We start from the raw sequence: 18,258 nt of genomic DNA on the forward strand, positions 1-18,258 counted from the left end.
TTTTATTTATCTTCTCTTTGGGGGGGGGGGGGGGAGGAGGATGTATTCCGAACCTCAAGGACAACCATATTGGTACTGAAATGGCATACTGGCATCAAATATAACTGTAACGTACGACCGTCGAGAATGACACCTGGCTGCCATATTTGAAATCCTTAGTAGGATAGGCTTAGATACCTCCCGCACTCAGAGCGTGGTTAGGTCTTTTCTACTCTAATTTTAGTTTAAATTTGCGTGGCAGAGCTCTGAGTAATAAAAACAACGTATTGCAATACTTTTTCCCCAAAAAGCATTTGATTTTGTTTGACCGTTTTGTTGGACCGTTTGAACTGAAATAATAGCATATAGGCCTACATCATATTTCCCTACATCCTGTGTTTTTTTTGTTTTTTTTTGTGGCGAGTGACGAATTTCTCAATGTTACATTTAATATATTTTCTGCAATTCTAGTTTGTGAGTGTGAGGGCGTCTTCCGTGAATTGAAGTGTTATAAGTGGAATTTATAAAGTATGGAATTCGAATTTGTAGGCACGAACCCTCCTCTTTATTGAAACTCCTCAAACGTGAATCCCCTTTCAGGCGAATGAAAAACCCTTTCCCATCTTTATCATTAAAGATGCCCTTTTGTTATTTACAAACTGGCTTTGTGTTGAAAACGTAAAGTAAATATGTTATTAAAAAGAGCCTCATCCTTTCACTAAGGTTATAACAAAAGTTGTCATTAAAGAGTGTCCCTTTGTTGAAAAACCCTAAAAGACTTTTGTTTTGTGGTACGGAAAACAATAAGACCCATTTTCTGAAATATCGTTATGCCATCTGCAGTCCTATATATATTTTTTTGGGGGGGGGGGGAGGGCAATCTCAGCAATTTGAGTTTCTTGATAGCCTTGTGGTTGGGTATTTGATGGATTTTGTGCTCAAGAGTTGGAGATTTTGTACGGTATAGGAAATTTGTTGAGTGGCTGATTGGTGTTCAATGTTAACTATCATGATATTAATTACTTTTCTCATTTATCTGTGTTTTCTTTTTATTCATTTATGTAATTCTACTTTCTGTGTGGTTTCCTTCAGATTATTGGGGAATTCTGGTGTCATTTCAGCAAAGTTGACTATAGTGCAAGGTTTCATGATACCGTGTTAAGAACACAAGTAGTAATTACTTATGCACGGTTGTGGGACTTGAACAGTAGTTGCTGTACAAGCTATGCGTATCGGCATGGTTGATTTGGTTTTTTTCTGAGTTTGCCGTATTTGCAGCCAAACGTGATAGGGAAAATCCCGCCGATAGAGGAGACGGTCTAGTTGTTAAGGGAATTCTATCGGGATTTTAAACTTAATATGCTACTTTATGAATATCTATTGTCTGATGTGCATAGCTTTAATTGCAATCGTACCATATTTTTTGCTATCGTCGCTAATATTGTAAAACATGTTGTTGATAACGGGGTTTTCCCGACCCCAAAAAGAGTAAGATATTATCGTCAACAAGTCGACTTGAATAGGACTAATGGGATGTTAGTAATTTGTAAGCCCGGTATGCTGTAAGAGGAATACTATGGGCGATTGCAGCTTCACAGGAGGCCCTTTCATATGCTAATTTATGAATATATATCGTATCATACTTATATGAAGGGGTTTTGCCGTGCCCAAAAGTGTAAGATATTGCTGTAAACAAGTCTGTCTATATATATATATATATATATATATATATATATATATATATATATAAATAAATATATATATATATATATATATATATATATATATATATATATATATATATATATATATATATATATATATATATATATATATATATATAGGACTTGATGGGAATTTGTTATTAATACTTTAGACTGGCGTGTTTATGTCATAACAATTTACTAGTTGCCGAGATACAAATATCGAGAGAAAAAAAAACTGAATTCATTTTTGTGCATTATTGGCATCTGCAATTCTAATAGTCATTTTATAGTCAAAATAGATTAAAACACACTGAGGAGAAACAATTATTCACGCCTATTTTGAGTTAAACAGATAAGTCCATTAGAACGATCAATAATGTGTTAGCTCAACCAACACTGAGATTTGAGTAATCCACTAGACAATGTTTCGGCTGCATTGTGCAATGTGTGACTTAAATAATACACACCATCACACAAATTATTGGAACAATAAAGAAGAATATAATGGACCCAGCACACTTTATAGTAGATTAGTATTTTAACATTACATCTTAGATTGAGTAGATTATAAGACTGCAGTAATTGCAGAATACTGTACCATGTAACTAAATATCATGGTGTATCCTTTAAATTAAACGTGATAAATTTTGTCGAACATAAAATGGTGGCACTCACAATTATTGGTGACATTGATTTGTTGATGTTGTCCTTGATTTTCTGATTAAACAACGATGATAGCAAACTATCATGTTATGAATGCATAAATATGTGAACAGTATCCTTCACTAATTCAATAAAGGAGCCTGTAGAGCCAGTGTAGCTTCTTTCTGAGAAGACTTTTGAGTTTTGAATTAATTTGGAAAACTTATTATATCACTTTACACTACAGTTACTAGGAAATGAGGAAGCCGCTACTGTTTTTTTTTTTTAAAGTTACTACCAAGTTGGGAGTATTAGGTAATACTCTAATTTGGGATAGAAAGAGTTTAAATTTATGCGTACATTTTTTCTTTGCAAGTGGAGAATCATCCACAGCTAAAGTGGCTATGCGGATTGACAAGCAAGTGAAGCAAAGTAAATACCCTATAGCCTATGCATATTAGACTTAAAAAAAAGTAAAAAGAACCCAATGCCTTAGTAACTTAATTCATCTTGGAGTTGCTCAGCAGATTCGAGGTTATTTCACCACTTAAGAACCCATGCCCAGACACAAAAAAGACAAAAGTCTATAACTGAGAATGACCATGCATGCAAATATGCAGTAAATTTTCAAGTTGTCAGACTAATTTATTTGTTGCAAGGAACTCTATAATTGTGCTGGTAAACTAGAGTAGGAAATGAAAGCAGCTACTTTATTGAGTATAGGCCCCTGTCCCTCACGCACCTCACTGCATACTAGACTTACAGTTACAAAATAAATATGCCCATATCAAAAAATGCTCTTGACAGGAATAACCACCAAATTGAGGTAGGCCCTGCATGGTGCATAATTTTATAAATCTGGGCCTGGAGCCAGGCTACAGTAGTCCTACTTTTGCTATTGCTTCGCTCATGAGAAGTTGCATTTCTTTCGAGTTTTATTTTCTTGTGGGGGAGATCTCCCTACCAAATCCATGTCCATATTACACTGATGTAGGCTAAGGCCTATTCATATTTGCAAAGCTACCGAATCATAACCCAAACACATATGATACCGCAGACTTCCATACTGATAATGCTTACTAGGCGAATATAAGTAGAAAAGCATAAATAACACTTCAAGAACTGTTCGGCCTAGGCTAGGCTACAGTTAGTACAGCAGCCTGCACTGCAGTAGCATGAACAGTGCGAAGTTAGGACACCTAAGCCTTAAAACACCCCAAAACTATATCTCATTGTGTAAATCACCTGAAACTATACTTGATATGGTTGGGTTATTTTGGAGAAAGAAAATAACTGTAGCTACGTAGTTTTTCGTGCAATTGGCTCTTGCTGTAGGTTGTCATGGTGAAATCGTGTATTTCTTAGGGGTGTCCGAACTTCGCAGTGTTCCAAACTTCGTAATACTGACTATACTACTACTGTACTAGCCTATGCCTCTCGGTGTATTAGTTGCCTTAGTTTGTCGGCCTAGCTACTCCTAAGTAGGCCTATCTAGCATGATCTATTGAACAATATAGCAAGGAAGCCTACAGTATGCCAAACACTTCGGCCAGAAACAGTATACTGTAGCCTAAATAGTAAATATATAACGTTAGTCGTTAGCATAATTTGCTGCCTACCTTCTCGTATGATCTGTCATGCCAGTAAATGCTCCGCGAAGGAAGCATTGGTCATTTTGTCAATCCCCAATCTCTGTTCCAGTAGATCGTGTTTGGAGACCCAGTCCACGTACGAAGCACCAGCTCAAGTACACTTTTCATGCATGCAATTCTCTGTCCCTTTTTCGCTCACTGCTTTTGGCATCGGGACCCACAATAAAGCAACCTGTGCCTTCCATCTAAACAGCGCGGCGACGCGACCGCAATATACACGTTACGTGTGTTATGCTACCACTGCATGAAACTGTGCTATACATTACGTATATTTACATACAGGATTTACACTGTACAGTGGCAGTATAATACAAATACCGTGTCACGTGAGTAACGGTGTACCAGCGAAACCTATGAAATTGGCCCGCCATCTAAAATTTTCCTAGCTGAGAGAATACCTTTAACTGCGTCTGAATTTTCGAAAATACCCCTGACCAACATTCTTAAACATACTTCCCTCTACTCTTGCAATTTTGACCGGTCTGTTAGGGGTTGAAGGAAGTTTTTCTTTATTGGTTGTCCATACATGAAATTTTGTGCAACATTATGGGTATGTTTTGGTTTTGAAGTGAATATATTTCTGAACAAATTCTGAACAAAGAATGAATTTAAAACCTTGAAAAGTGGGCTGATGGGTATTTGTGGACCGCGACGTAGAATCACCTACAAAAGCAATGATCCACAGAAGATGCGATGAGGCCGAACATGATGTGTGACTGGTGACAATATTGAAAAAGGTTATGGATGAAACAAAACTATTGGGAACTATTGAAAAATTTAGGCTAAAATATGTTAATTGACTTTTATTTATTTATCTTCTCTTTTTTTTTGGAGGGGGGGCGGGGATGTATTCCGAACCTCAAGGACAACATAACTGGTACTGAAATGGAATACTGACATCAAATATAACTGTAACGGACGACCGTCGAGAATGACACCTGGCTGCCATATTTGAAATCCTTAGTAGGTTAGGCTTAGATAAATCCTGCACTCAGAGCATGGTTAGGTCTTTTCTACTCTAATTTTACTTTAAATTTGCATGGCAGAGTTCTGAGTAATGAAGACAACGTATTGCAATACTTCCCCCCCCCCCCCAAATAACGAATTGATTATGTTGGACCGTTTGACCGTTTTGTTGGACCGTTTGAACTGAAATCATAGCATAAAGATCATATATCCCTAAATCCTATGTTATGCTTTTGTTTTGTTTTTTTGTGGCGAGTGACAAATTCTCAATGTTACATTAATATATTTTTTGCAATTCTAGTTTGTGAGTATCAGGGCGTCTTCCGTGAATTGAAGTGTTATAGGTGGAATTTATAAAATATGGAATTTGTAGGCACGAACCCTCCTCTTTATGGAAACTCCTCAAACGTTATCCTTTTTCATAAATCATGAATCCCCTTTCATGCGAATGAAAAACCCTTTCCCATCTTTATCATTAAAGATGCCCTATTGTTATTTACAAACTGCCTTTGTGTTGAAAACGTAAAGTAAATAAGTTATTAAAAAGAGCCTCATCCTTTCACTAAGGTTATAACAAAAAGTTGTCATTAAAGAGTGTCCTGTTGTCGAAAAACCCTATAACCCTTTTGTGGTACGGAAAACAATGAGGACCATTTTCTGAAATATCGTTATGCCATCTGCAGTCCTATTTTTTTTGGGGGGGGGGGGGGGGCAATCTCAGCAATTTGAGTTTCTTGATAGCCTTGTGGTTGGGTATTTGATGGATTTTGTGCTCAAGAGAAATTTGTTGGGTGGCTGATTGGTGTTCAATGTTAACTATCATGCTATTAATTACTTTTCCTCATCAATATGTGTTTTATTTTTATTCATTTATGTAATCCTACTTTCTGTGTGGGTGCATGCAGATTACTGGGGAATTTTGGTGTCATTTCAGCAAAGTTGACTATAGTGCAAGGTTTCATGATACCGTGTTACGAACACAAAGTAGTAATTACTGATGCACGGTTGTGGGACTTGAACAGTAGTACAAGCTATGAGTATCGGCATGGGTGATTTTTTTTTTCTCGAAGTTTGCCTTATTTGCAGCCAAACGTGATAGGGAAAAATCCCGCCGATAGAGGAGACGGTCTAGTTGTAAAGGGAATTCTATCGAGATTGTTAACTTAATATGCTACTTCATGAATATCTATTGTCTGATGTGCATAGCTTTAATTGCAATCGTACCATATGTTTGCTATCGCTGCTAATGATTGTAAAACGTGTTGTTAATAACGGGGTTTTCCCGACCCCAAAGAGTGTAAGATATTATCGTCAACAAGTCGACTTGAATAGGACTAATGGGACGTTAGTAATTCGTAAGCCCGGTCTGCTGTAAAGGGAATTCTATGGGCGATTGAAGCTTTACAGGAGTTCCTTTCATATGCCAATTTATGAATATATATCGTATCATATATACTTATATGAAGGGGTTTTGCCGTCCCCAAAAAGTGTAAGATATTACTGTAAACAAGTCGGTCTATATATATATAGGACTTGATGGGAATTTGCTATTAATACTTTAGACTGGCGTGTTTATGTCATAACAATTTACTAGTTGCCGAGATACAAATATCGAGAGGAAAACAACACTGAATTTCATTTCTACTTTCAACTTGTAGCCTCTAAAAAACAACATAGACATGAATATTGTAATAGGGTTAATGGTCATGACAGCGACGGTGGTATTGGGTATGAACGAAGGAGACGAAGGTGTCTGTCAAATGGAGGAAACGTAAGTTATCGGAGATTTCAGTCTCTTTTTTGTTTAAGAGGTTATCATTTTATGTCCAAGTTAGGATGAATGGGCATGTATACTTCTTATTGCTACTTCCTCATAAGATGATTCCCACATGCTTCCCGCATGTGACGTTTCCTCTCCTTATTTGACCTTATTTGATGTATTAGGATAATTTTTTATTGTAAAAGATTTTGGTTATTGTTTTTCGTTCAATTTTAGCAATCATAGTATCTTTGTTATTGGCATTACAGAACCAGTGACCTCCGTATAGCCAATTAATTGATCCAATTGTTTTTTTTTAATTCTAATTATAATACCACATAATATAAAAATAGAAAACACTTTCGCTGCTCCAAAACAACATCAAACACGTCAGATAATTAAGAGGGGTATACGTTTAGAAGACTACAATAACTCTTTTAATTAATTAAATCAATCATATTTACAGTTTCTTTTCTTTTTCAAACAGACAATGAAATATGTTAATGAGTATCGAGCATGCATGATAGGTGCGGCAGAAAACCGTTTATATGATGTTTGAACCTGTGTTACTATTAATCGACATTTTTAAGGGGTGGGCGGGCGGGTGAGGGAGGGGAGAGGGTCATCGATGAGACGTTTCCATGTTGTATGGTTCTAAGCAAGAATGCAGCAATCTGATTTCTTTCCACACAAGAAAAATATTCGTATATCATTGCTTGAGTTTTCTTAATAGTTTAAGTTCCATATTTGTTATTAGGGCAACTGCCATTACCAATCATTATCATTTGTAATTGCTTTTGCGGACATAACCGGTTTATGCTTCGAGTCTCCTTTTGCCTAAATTCGTTGTATAACTGTGTGATTATACTTTAAAGTCTGCTTACAGCAAGTTGCCTTGCGTAAAGTTTGTCTTTCTCGATAATGCGCTGCACTACAAAATCAGACAATAATAATAATATTAATATTAAGGTGGCTTATACTGGGCTTCATGTGTTAAAAATAATGATAACGCATTTTGTTTTTAATATTCCTGCTCTTACATGTGATGTATACTAGCAAGAGAAATAGCCCGATAGGTCAAATCTTTAGGACAGATTCAAATGCATTAAGTAACTCGCACATCAACCTTGATATGAATTGAAGAAAAAAAATATTGTTAGGCCTACTAAATTTTTTAAATATATAAAATATTGTTACCAATTTTTTTAGAGCGTCATCCTCAGTAGTTGTATTTCTTCTTTTTATTATTATTATTTTGGTTAATTGGCTACCAAATTGAAGAGAGAAGGTTTTTAATTTGTTTTATTTACGAATACCTGTGCATGCACATTTTGGATAAGTTCTATATAAATAGTATCCATGATGGAATTGGATTATGTAAGTTAATGAGAGTGAGGATTATAAAACCGAAAGAAGACCTCTAAGCCATTATAAACTTCAGATTCAGAAGTTGTGAAATGGTTTTGTATACTTTAAGAAAGAAAAAAAAAACACAGTAAGGTTTTATTAATTTATTAGCACAATCCAAATCTTAGGAAGCTCTCACGCTTCTTTAAATTGAATACATATTTACAGATTTGTGATGTCAACCACAGTGTCCACTCCAACCAGTTATTCACGGCGTTCAACGTCCTGCTCAATCATCTTCTTCTTACCGTTATGCAGCTCATCTTACAGGTGAGTCAGAAAACGCAGAATATATAACGATTGGTCTGTAAAATTAACCGTTTGTACAGTCGTAAGACAACCTGAGCCGACCAGGGAGTTGTTTTGGAACTCCCTGATCCGATTCATCACTTGACTTTGTACAAGAAATACGATAACATGCAAATACACCTTCCCGCCTAGCACCATAACGTGTGTACATAATGGAAGTACCAGGTGCGTATCCAGGGGGGGCGTTGGGGGCGCGCGCCCCCCGGGTAAGAAAAAGAGGAGAGAAAAAAAGAGAAGAAAATAGAAAAAAAGAGGGGGAAAAAAGAGGAGAAGGAGGAGAGGAAGGAAGGGAAAAGAAAAAGAAGAAAGAGAGAAAAGGGAGAAAAGGAGGGAGATAAGAAAAACGCCAAGACACCGGGAAGAGAAAGAGGAACAGTGACATTATTACAGCGCTGATCCCTATTATATACACAGGGTATGCTAGTGACGGATCAAGGATTTCGGAAGAGGCGTGTGCCTCACCCTACCCCTTACACCGACAACTCAATTTTTGACGTTTCCATTTTCCCTCTCTCACTCGTGATCAATATACTATATATGGTCTACCATAACGCGCGTGTGTGTATATATGAATTGTAGAATAGTGTTATGAAACCAACTGTGGCTGGTCTCGAACTCGACCGTGTCGTCGGGGAACATTACGCATTTCGGGAAGGGGGCGACCGCCCCCCCCCCCTTCAGCATATTTTTTTTATGATATTGTTGGTAATTTCAAAATTGAAAGTGCTCAGATGCAACTTACAAGGCATGGGAAGTGTCATTTCCAGCGATCTGGGAGGCATTCCCGGCAAAATTTGCTTTTACGCTCTGCGCCAACAAATGGTCCTGGGTAGTGCCATTTCCAGCGACCTGAGAGGGATTTTCGGCCAAACTTTTCTTGTACGCTTCGCGCCAACTTATGGTGACGCAACACTTAGATACTTTGCCTACAGGCATCACCTCTCCCTTGGCAAATTCCTCGCTACGCGCCCGGTGTTCGAATTTGTAAAGCAAACAGCAGATATCACATCATATCAGTGAGCATGAAAATGGCGTTCCAGGATGAACAGCCTCAAAACTGTCCGACTTGCCCGAAAAAATAACCAAAAATTTTCGCGCGCTCCGCGCGCGTTCAACATGTTGATGTCAATATCATATAAGCAAGCAGCGGTTGTTAGCCTACATTACATGCCATCGTGTACCGTACGGTCCGTCGGGATGATAATGTAAACAACCAAATGTCTTATGCAGACGGAGAAAAAGCATGGAGGTCAAATTATGTCAAAACTATATTTTACATTAGTCATGGAGAATTAGGGACTGCACCCCTCGCCTCTTACGCCTATGTGTGTAGTGTCCGGTTTCGGAGTTTTATAATAGCCGTTATAAGAGGTTGCAATATTTCTACACCAATAAATTAACTGAGTCTTAATTTTCGAAAATTTCTGACCATCATTCTTCATCACACTTCCCTCTACTCGTGCAATTTCAGAGCTCGCAACTGACCCGCAATTCGCGGGTTGGACCCGCATTCTAACACCCAAACCCGCTGACCCGCGAAAGCTTCCGAAAAACCCACACTGTAATTGTCAAGTATACATAAAAAAAAAATTGCATTAAATTTTGACTTAGCAACCATCATTTCTTAAGCATTTAGCATAATAGAGTATAAAACCTCCTTTACAGCATCATTTGAACCTCAAGTTAGCCTCTATTTCTTTTCATTAGGGCGAGCAACGAACATTTTCATGCCACGGGAAAGAATGAATTATCACCTACTATTCAATTTATTGATGTTACACACAAAAAAAGACGCATAGTTCTCAGAAAATTTTTGGTGTCAAAAGCCTTTCTAAGTGCCACCATTTTACATGTAGGCATCACCAGGATTCCAAAAAAATTCAAAAGGGGAGGAGGACACCCCCTCCCCTTATACCCCTCCCCCAGGACGGCGATTCGTGGCATGGACCAGCTTTTGCCTTCTCAAGAGTTGGGAGCTATGCAATTTGGACCGGTCTGTTAGGGGTTGATGGGGGGTTTTCTATATTGGTTGTCCATAGATGAAATTTTGTGCGACATTATGGGTATTTTTTGAAGTGAGAATGTGAATTTTCAAATTCTGAACAAATAATGGGCTTGAAACCTTGAAAAGTGGGGCTGACGGATATTGTGGGCCGCGACGTAGAATCACCTTCAGAAGCAATGATCCACAGGTCATGCGATGAGGTCGAACATGATTTGTGACTGGTGACAATATTCAAAAAGGTTATGGATGGAAAAAAAAACTATTGGGAAATACTTCGTTCTCAGGCAAAAGTGTACATCTGGTTGGTCATTTCAAGGCCGAGAAGTACCATTTCCGGTGATCTGGGGGGTTTCAAAACCAGAAATTTTCTTGTACGCTGCGCGCCAACCGATGGTGGCGCTCCGCTTAGATAGTAATTCGCGCCCCCGGGTTAGAAAATCCTGGATACGCGCCTGAGTACTGTGCAAGACTTCCATAAAATACCGGTGCTGTGACCGAGTGGATAAAGGCGCTGGCTTTTGAAGCAAGGAAGCTGAGGAATCGAGAGGTTCCGGGTTCGATACCCGACCGGGTCATAGTAAGATGGGTTTTTCATCCATGAGAAATCTACGGTATTCCCATCTGGTGAAATGACTTTCTAAATTGAAAAGATTCCAAAGTCGAGTTAAAATGTTGAATTGGAAAGCCACTCGACGTGTTTCTCCCACATTTGTGGTCATTTAACCTTGGTAAAAATAACTGCTGATTATTATGATGATACACATACAGAATATCTATACGTTACGTTACGTATCCCGACTGTGCTGTGATATAGGGTAACTTATCCTAAGATAAAGATTACTGTATCTCCTGTTCTCTCATATGATAATAATCATTGTGTTATCAAGTTACTGAGTGAGAAGAACGAAGTACACGAAATCAGCGTTATATTTCACTAACAAACCTACCTCCCTCCATCACCCCCTCCCCCACTCCCTCACTATCTCTGTCTCTCTCTTCTGAAACCTCTGTCGCCGTAACTCCCACCCACAGAATGTTTCCGTTCTGCGTCGGGTCAAAGAAACATGTCTCCAATTGTATGCTATTTTTAGCTTGTGTGCTAATATACAAATTCTAACAAAATAGATCCCATCTTGGATTCTTGAAAATTTTACTAAAACTTGAATAGTTTCCTTGAGAATAATCGCCTATAGTGAAAAGGGATAATGTCATATTGATAAATATCTGCAATATAAACGCAATATGATTGTGGTTCTTGTTGGGCATTTTAATGCAATTTAATAAGTTACAATGCATAACGAAGGTCTGAATTTTTGTGTAATAAATGAAAGCTATCCAATTAATCTTTTCTATATCTTGCTTAGGACTGCTTACCGTACTTCAACGCGGACAACTTACTCAATTGCCCTTAGAAACATATCGTTGTGTTGCGAACGTTACGTAGAAATAAATGGCACGTGCAAACGAGAAGGTTTGTCGGGTTTTCTGTTCCAAGTTCTAACCTGTACATTGAAATTATCCATATTTAGCTTATAATTCAGTTACTGTTTAGGGAGGGATTGCAATGTTATTGTATATCATTATTATATTTAAAAGCAAGAAGGCATATGTTGAATTGTGGACACATGAAACCAAATCATTTCGGCATCAAATAACTTCTTATGAAAGAGTTTATAAAGTTGTTGTAGTGAACGTAACTACAATTTCTGCATATTAAGAGAATGAGTTATTAATCCATGCAGAGGCATTGAAATTGCTACTAATTATTTGAACTCTCAGTTTGCTGCCGAATTTTTCGTTAGCTGTCGAACTCGCAGTTTGCTGTCGAATTTTTGGTTTGCTGTCGAATTTTTGGTTTGCTGTCGAATTCTCAGTTTGCTGTCGATTTCTTAGTCTGCTGTTCAAATCTCAGTCTGCCATTCTCGATATGGATTTCAGATATGTGATTTATTATATTTCTGTAATGATGTCTGTATACGAATGGATAGCAGAAAAGTTGATAATTTTGTATATATAGCTTATACACAACACGAGAGTTCTTCTACAAATGTAAGAATATTGATACAACCAGTAAGTAAAGTGGTAGGCCTACTTTTCTAGTTTCAATTTATGTGCTTAGTTCATTATTCCATCAGATATTACTGTGTCGAAATCACAATATTTCAACCCTATAGAAACCACCACCGTGCCTACAACAACTACTACTACAATATTATTAGAAAAGCCATTGACACGAACAGAAATAATCTTTATTCCTGTCGCCATTTCTGCTTTCTTTGTGGTCTTGATCCTCATTATCCTGATAGTGATCTGTAAGAAGAAACGAGCACTGCCAAGGTAATTTTATGGAGATGTTTACAAATATGAGAAATGAAAAATGAGAAATATCCAATTTACACTCTAAAGTAAGTATCTAAAAAGAATTTGTTTAGATTTTCAAGTGACTACATGTTATGCATTAAAGCCTATCAAGTGATGGCACCATTTTCGGCCAAGCGAATTACGTCGTTCGATTTGTTCGGAGCGAACAAGTCGGATCTAGTTACGGTACTTGTATGGAGTGTATAGATCCAGTGACGACCGACCACACAGTGATGTATATATATACACATATATAAACTTAAATGTTGATAATGCAATGTACACGGACATATTTCTACTTCATTATAACGTGTATACAACCCTAAAACCATACTTTCCACCCATAGCCAATTCAACAAAAGCGTTCAGCAAATCCGATAATGTAGATCTCAATATTTAGCCTTGTTTTTAAATTACTTACGTTCACATTGTCAGCTCTATCGGTGAATCTTTTTTATCTTGTTTATATATTTTTTATCTTGTTTATGTAGATCGGTTAAGTATGTGATGATGAAGATATCGTTTTTTTTTTTTTGAGGAGGGGGGGTGGTTCTTTTTTGCATTTGCCTATTCCGCCCTAAAATTTCGCATTTAATTATTCCACCCGTCATTGCTACTTTCCTGACCGGATCGAAAAAAATTTATGTAGTTGAGCTACTCCCGGAGAACTATATATTTTTTAATTACTGCTGAATGATATCTCCCAAATGGAGTCTTTCTGTCTTGACAGTTCGGGTATGTAGTGGTTGCTGATTCTGTTATCTCTATCACATAGACCAACTAACAATGGTATAGTTGGGTATGTGTCTCCTTTAACCTGCTTTAACAAGTGTTCCTATGAGGCCCGGGTCGAGTCCCGGTGGAGGCTGGAAGTTTATTCACAGTTCTTCCAACTCTATATAAATGAAAATGATAACGTATATGTAAATGAAAATTGTAATGAGTTGGAAAATCAATATAATAGCTTTATTTGGAGCTTAAAAAACATAAATAAATTATATAACTATATTTATATAACTCATTACGTTTTCAATTATATAAATATATATATATACATATATATATATATATATAAATATATATATACATATATATATATACATATATATATATATACATATATATATATACATATATATATATACATATATATATATAATTGGAAACGTAATGAGTTATATATATATATATAGCTTTATAATTTTTTTTTTAATTTTTTTTTTTACTTAGATGGGGGGGGGGGAATGAAAATATTTTGAAAACAATAACATAGATCGGCAATTATCAGTAGCTGATGCAAAGTTGACTTATATCGATCTTAGAGAGATTTTTTTTCGATATCGGCCAATACCGACAATGCATACCGATAATCGGTGCAAACTAATAACCTTATCGCTTTACTCTTGTCTACTTGGTAACACTAACAACAATCTTCGATCAACAAATATACGATCTGGACCTATATATATAGTTTATGCTGCTGTAACCATTCTTGGTCTGTACGTTACTTAGTAAGTGACGAAGGGAGGGGGAAGGGGGTTGGCTGGAATGCTTGAATGAACAACAAAAGGGTGTTTTTTCTTTTAAAAACTTAACTCGTCTTTCATCATTTTCGTCTTTCTCGTCTTTCATCATTTGTTCTTAGAAATATGATATCAATTAACATATGTTTCCACCCCCCCCCCCAAACCTTTTGTTCTGTATCCAAACGACACCAATTGATTATGACATGCAGATGCAGAACACTTCTGGTAATTTGCTTGATTGCCAAAAAAAAAATCGGGGAACCGAAATATTCCTTTGTCTTTTCCATATGCGCACGCAAATACGATAGAATATCTTTTAATTTTGTTGTTTTTATCACTCCTGTCTTCGTCAAAAGAAAACCAAGCAGTTCTAAATGGTTTCCTCTTTAAAATTTACAGGTCACCTCCGAATCCACCACATGGGTAAAATGGTATGTTGAGAAGATCAATTTCGTTTGTCCTTTTAACTTGCAAGAAGTTTTTTCTTTTCTTTTTTCTCTCAATTTTTTCTTTTTCCCCTCGATTTTCTGTTATTTTTTGTAACCTTATGTATGTTAACCTGTCTTGACTAATTCTTTTGTCTATACTTTTCAACACATATTTGGAGGAAAAGATTCATAAGTATTGCACTTCAGTTTTTCTCATTTTCCACACATTAGATCTTTGGTAGTTTTCATTGAATTATATTTAATACCATGATTATTTGATTATATGTATTGAATTCTTGTTGAAAATGTACTTATCTTTTGTGTTGGAAATAAACAGTTTAATTGTCATTGTCAAGTCTTTAAAGTTAAAAAGGAGTGTTAAAGAAATCAGCTTCCTTTGCTAAAATGAGTGAAGCTTTAGTCCATCACGTTTGGTTAATATAAGTCCTTCGATAATCACTTTTGTCCATTGAATCGAGAATATTAATGACAATGAGCAAATAATAGCCGTTTTTCGGGGGGGGGGGGGGGGTATTTTGTTGTGCAAATATAGTATCGAAGCAGGTTTGTTTACAATTATCTAAAAGATCCCTAGCCGAAAAAGTAACATATTGAATTTGCTTCTTAGTACAATGTGTCAAATTTAGAGACATTAAAAGCTAATTTGTTTCTTCGTTTTTACACCCGAAACTTCAATTAGATTTAGTATCCAACATGTTCGATGTCACTGATGGTCAGCCAGTTTGGCAACAAGTATAAACAATTGTAAAGTATATATAGTTGTACACAGTATCTTTACTTTTTGTTTCAAGCGACACGGTGTACACAACTGTAAAGTATAGTTTTACACAATACCGTATATTTTCTTTTTTTTAGCAACACGGTACACAACTGTATATACATATATATATATATATATATATATATATATATATATATATATATATATATATATATATATATATATATATTACATGGAAATGTTTTTCAGCTGTTTTAAATATATATCTATTTTCCTGTTTTCACCTTGCAGATGAGGCCTCGTCTGGACAAGCACAGAGAGGTGTAAATATCAACCAGGGAGAAGAAATAATGGATATGGAGGAGAATCTTTATTACAGTAGACCGACAGAATACAATAGGAACATTTACTAACATCATATAGAAACACACTTAATAGTTGTCTTCGGCGTGTCTTGAACGTGTCGCATTCGAATTAGTGGTAGGCTACGGTTAAAACAAGGATACAGTAAGATAACATAGGCAATGGGTGAAGAAGGAGGGGCTGTGGGGGAGGGGGAGGGGAGTTGCCATAAATTTATAATCGTGTTTGTGTAGGTTTAGCCTGATAATAACGAAGGTGTTATAGAATGATATAATGTAACGAAGCATTAAAACTTTAAAGGTTAGTGCGTTTCCGACGAAAATCTTGGTACTGATTCGATCCATTTATATATTTAGGGAGAGGGAGGGGTCTATATCTACAGAGAGCTTTGTTACCCGTCTCTAAAACCTTCCTGGTTTCTCTATGTTGAAAGTGTAAATAAACTTATTTTGGGGGTAAAATCTGATGGCTGGCAAAGATTACCGATAGTGTCACGGGTATCGATGGTTGGTGATGTCCGTTTGGATAGGTTTTATGTATAGTAGTAGTTTTTGAATCGTTAAGATTTGTCAATTATTATGGTGGTACGATAGGAGTATTTTCATTTCATAAGGAAAAAGAGCATTTTCTATTGAAGCAGATATTTTGTTAGGATTTTAGTCCAGTTCCGTTTCCGAGTTGTTGTACCGTTGAAGAGTCGGAGTTCATGACTAACTTTGATTAAATTTTTCCTTTGGATGGTATTAGGAGATTGATTGCTATATCAGCTAGTGGTCCGCAAACGTTTAGACCCACGAACCAGGAACTTCCGAGAGATTCATCAGATAAACTGAGACCCCTCAGAATCGATTCTCAGAATCTATAGACGCTAGTTTTGGTCTATGGACGTCGACAAGCTCCGAACACCGCAGAGAAAATTTCAGATGCCTGCAAAAATCCCGCCGCGATCCATCGAAAATCATTTCGCGCCCCATAGTTTGCGGACCGCCGTGCTTTAGTATTATTTCGCCATGTAAAGCGGTGTGATGAACTCCCTTGAATTTATCATACTATAATAGTTACAAAAATATATCACTTTTGTATGGAAATTGATATTTTGTATTCATTCTCTGTTTTCGTATTAAAGTCTAACGAGGTTGCGGTCTTTATTTCATTCAATATAAATAAACAAGAACCATAACAGTGCACGTTTTTCATTTCTTTTTTCTAATAATGAACTGGTTTTGCTATTTAATTTCGACAAAATGTGTTCCATAGGAAGACCTCAAACGTATATGGGAAGCCCTTTCTGTGTTATGGTTCAGATAGTCCAAATAATCTGTCAGTGATAAGGGGTAAAAGCTTTCGACCTAAAATAGCTTTGAAAATTATATAGATTAAAAAAAGAGTAGGTCTATGGTGAAATGCAACGTATACAATGCAATACGATTCTCTATATATCACAACGTTTCATGTCAATAATGGATGGCGAAGAACCACTGGAAGGAGAAATTAATTTCTCTCTAAATTTCATAATTGTCATTGTTTTCCTTTTCATATTTGTTGGTGAATGCAAACAACATGTTTTTTTTTCTGACAACAACGCCAATAAACACTCAGGTAATGATAAATTGCCCCATTAACTTTTGAAAACACCCACCTTATACCAAGGAAGATGAATAAGCAGTAAGTCACTTATAACAGAATACATATAAACTGGGGGCGTCCTTTTAGTATGATATTCCGTAGAAATTGATGTCGCCATTTATATAGATATTTAAAGGTCACAATAAAACGTCGAAATTGGAAACAATGAAAAGTCAAAAAATTCAGATAAAACTTTAACATTTACCGATAAAACATCGAAGTTTCGAAGTGCAGCTTTGGAATTGTGTGATAAAAACGCGGGACTGTCGACTTGAAATGTCGAATTGCGAAATTCGACATATATACAATCATGGAAATGTTTACAACGTTGTAATTTTGTGTTAAAACTTGGACATTGAGAGGCACGGCCCTCTGCAGGAAGCAGAACGGGCAAATCTCAATTCGGAGCACCAAAAACCAAACATAAATAAATAAATAAACTTGAGAAATAACTTGAAAATATATAAATTTAAAGGTATCTGAATATGTTTAATTTCCTCGTTTGAATATTGCTCCAAGTCCAAGTCCAACTTTTCGTCCCATAAACTCCATATTTCTCTCTTTTTACGATGGAAGTTATGATCACCGTCTCTCCTAACCTGTCAGCGCCCCTCCCACCAGCGCCCCTCCAATTAGCGCCCCTCCCATCAGCGCCCCTCCTATTTTAAGTCGTGTTAACCGGTCGGCTATACACAAATGTTTTACGCAAACTGCATCTGCTTCCTGACGTGTGGATACCGAGGTATCACATCTTTAACTCCGCGTTGTAAAGTACTCTTGTTTGGCC

General features: G+C 36.6%; 1 protein-coding gene across 1 annotated transcript; it reads left to right on the plus strand.

The window, feature by feature from the left end:
- The first annotated feature begins 6,341 nt into the window (after positions 1-6,341).
- LOC139966242 (uncharacterized) lies at positions 6,342-17,025 on the plus strand. The gene is made up of 6 exons (XM_071969081.1): positions 6,342-6,716; positions 8,280-8,381; positions 11,790-11,896; positions 12,600-12,762; positions 14,712-14,743; positions 15,774-17,025. Exons 1-5 carry the CDS (start codon positions 6,625-6,627, stop codon positions 14,737-14,739), a joined length of 492 nt encoding a protein of 163 aa, XP_071825182.1. The 5' UTR covers positions 6,342-6,624; the 3' UTR covers positions 14,740-14,743; positions 15,774-17,025.
- The last annotated feature ends 1,233 nt before the right edge of the window (positions 17,026-18,258 follow it).

This window comes from Apostichopus japonicus, chromosome 4 (genome assembly GCF_037975245.1).
Source record: "Apostichopus japonicus isolate 1M-3 chromosome 4, ASM3797524v1, whole genome shotgun sequence".
In the NCBI taxonomy this organism is placed as follows: domain Eukaryota; kingdom Metazoa; phylum Echinodermata; class Holothuroidea; order Aspidochirotida; family Stichopodidae; genus Apostichopus; species Apostichopus japonicus.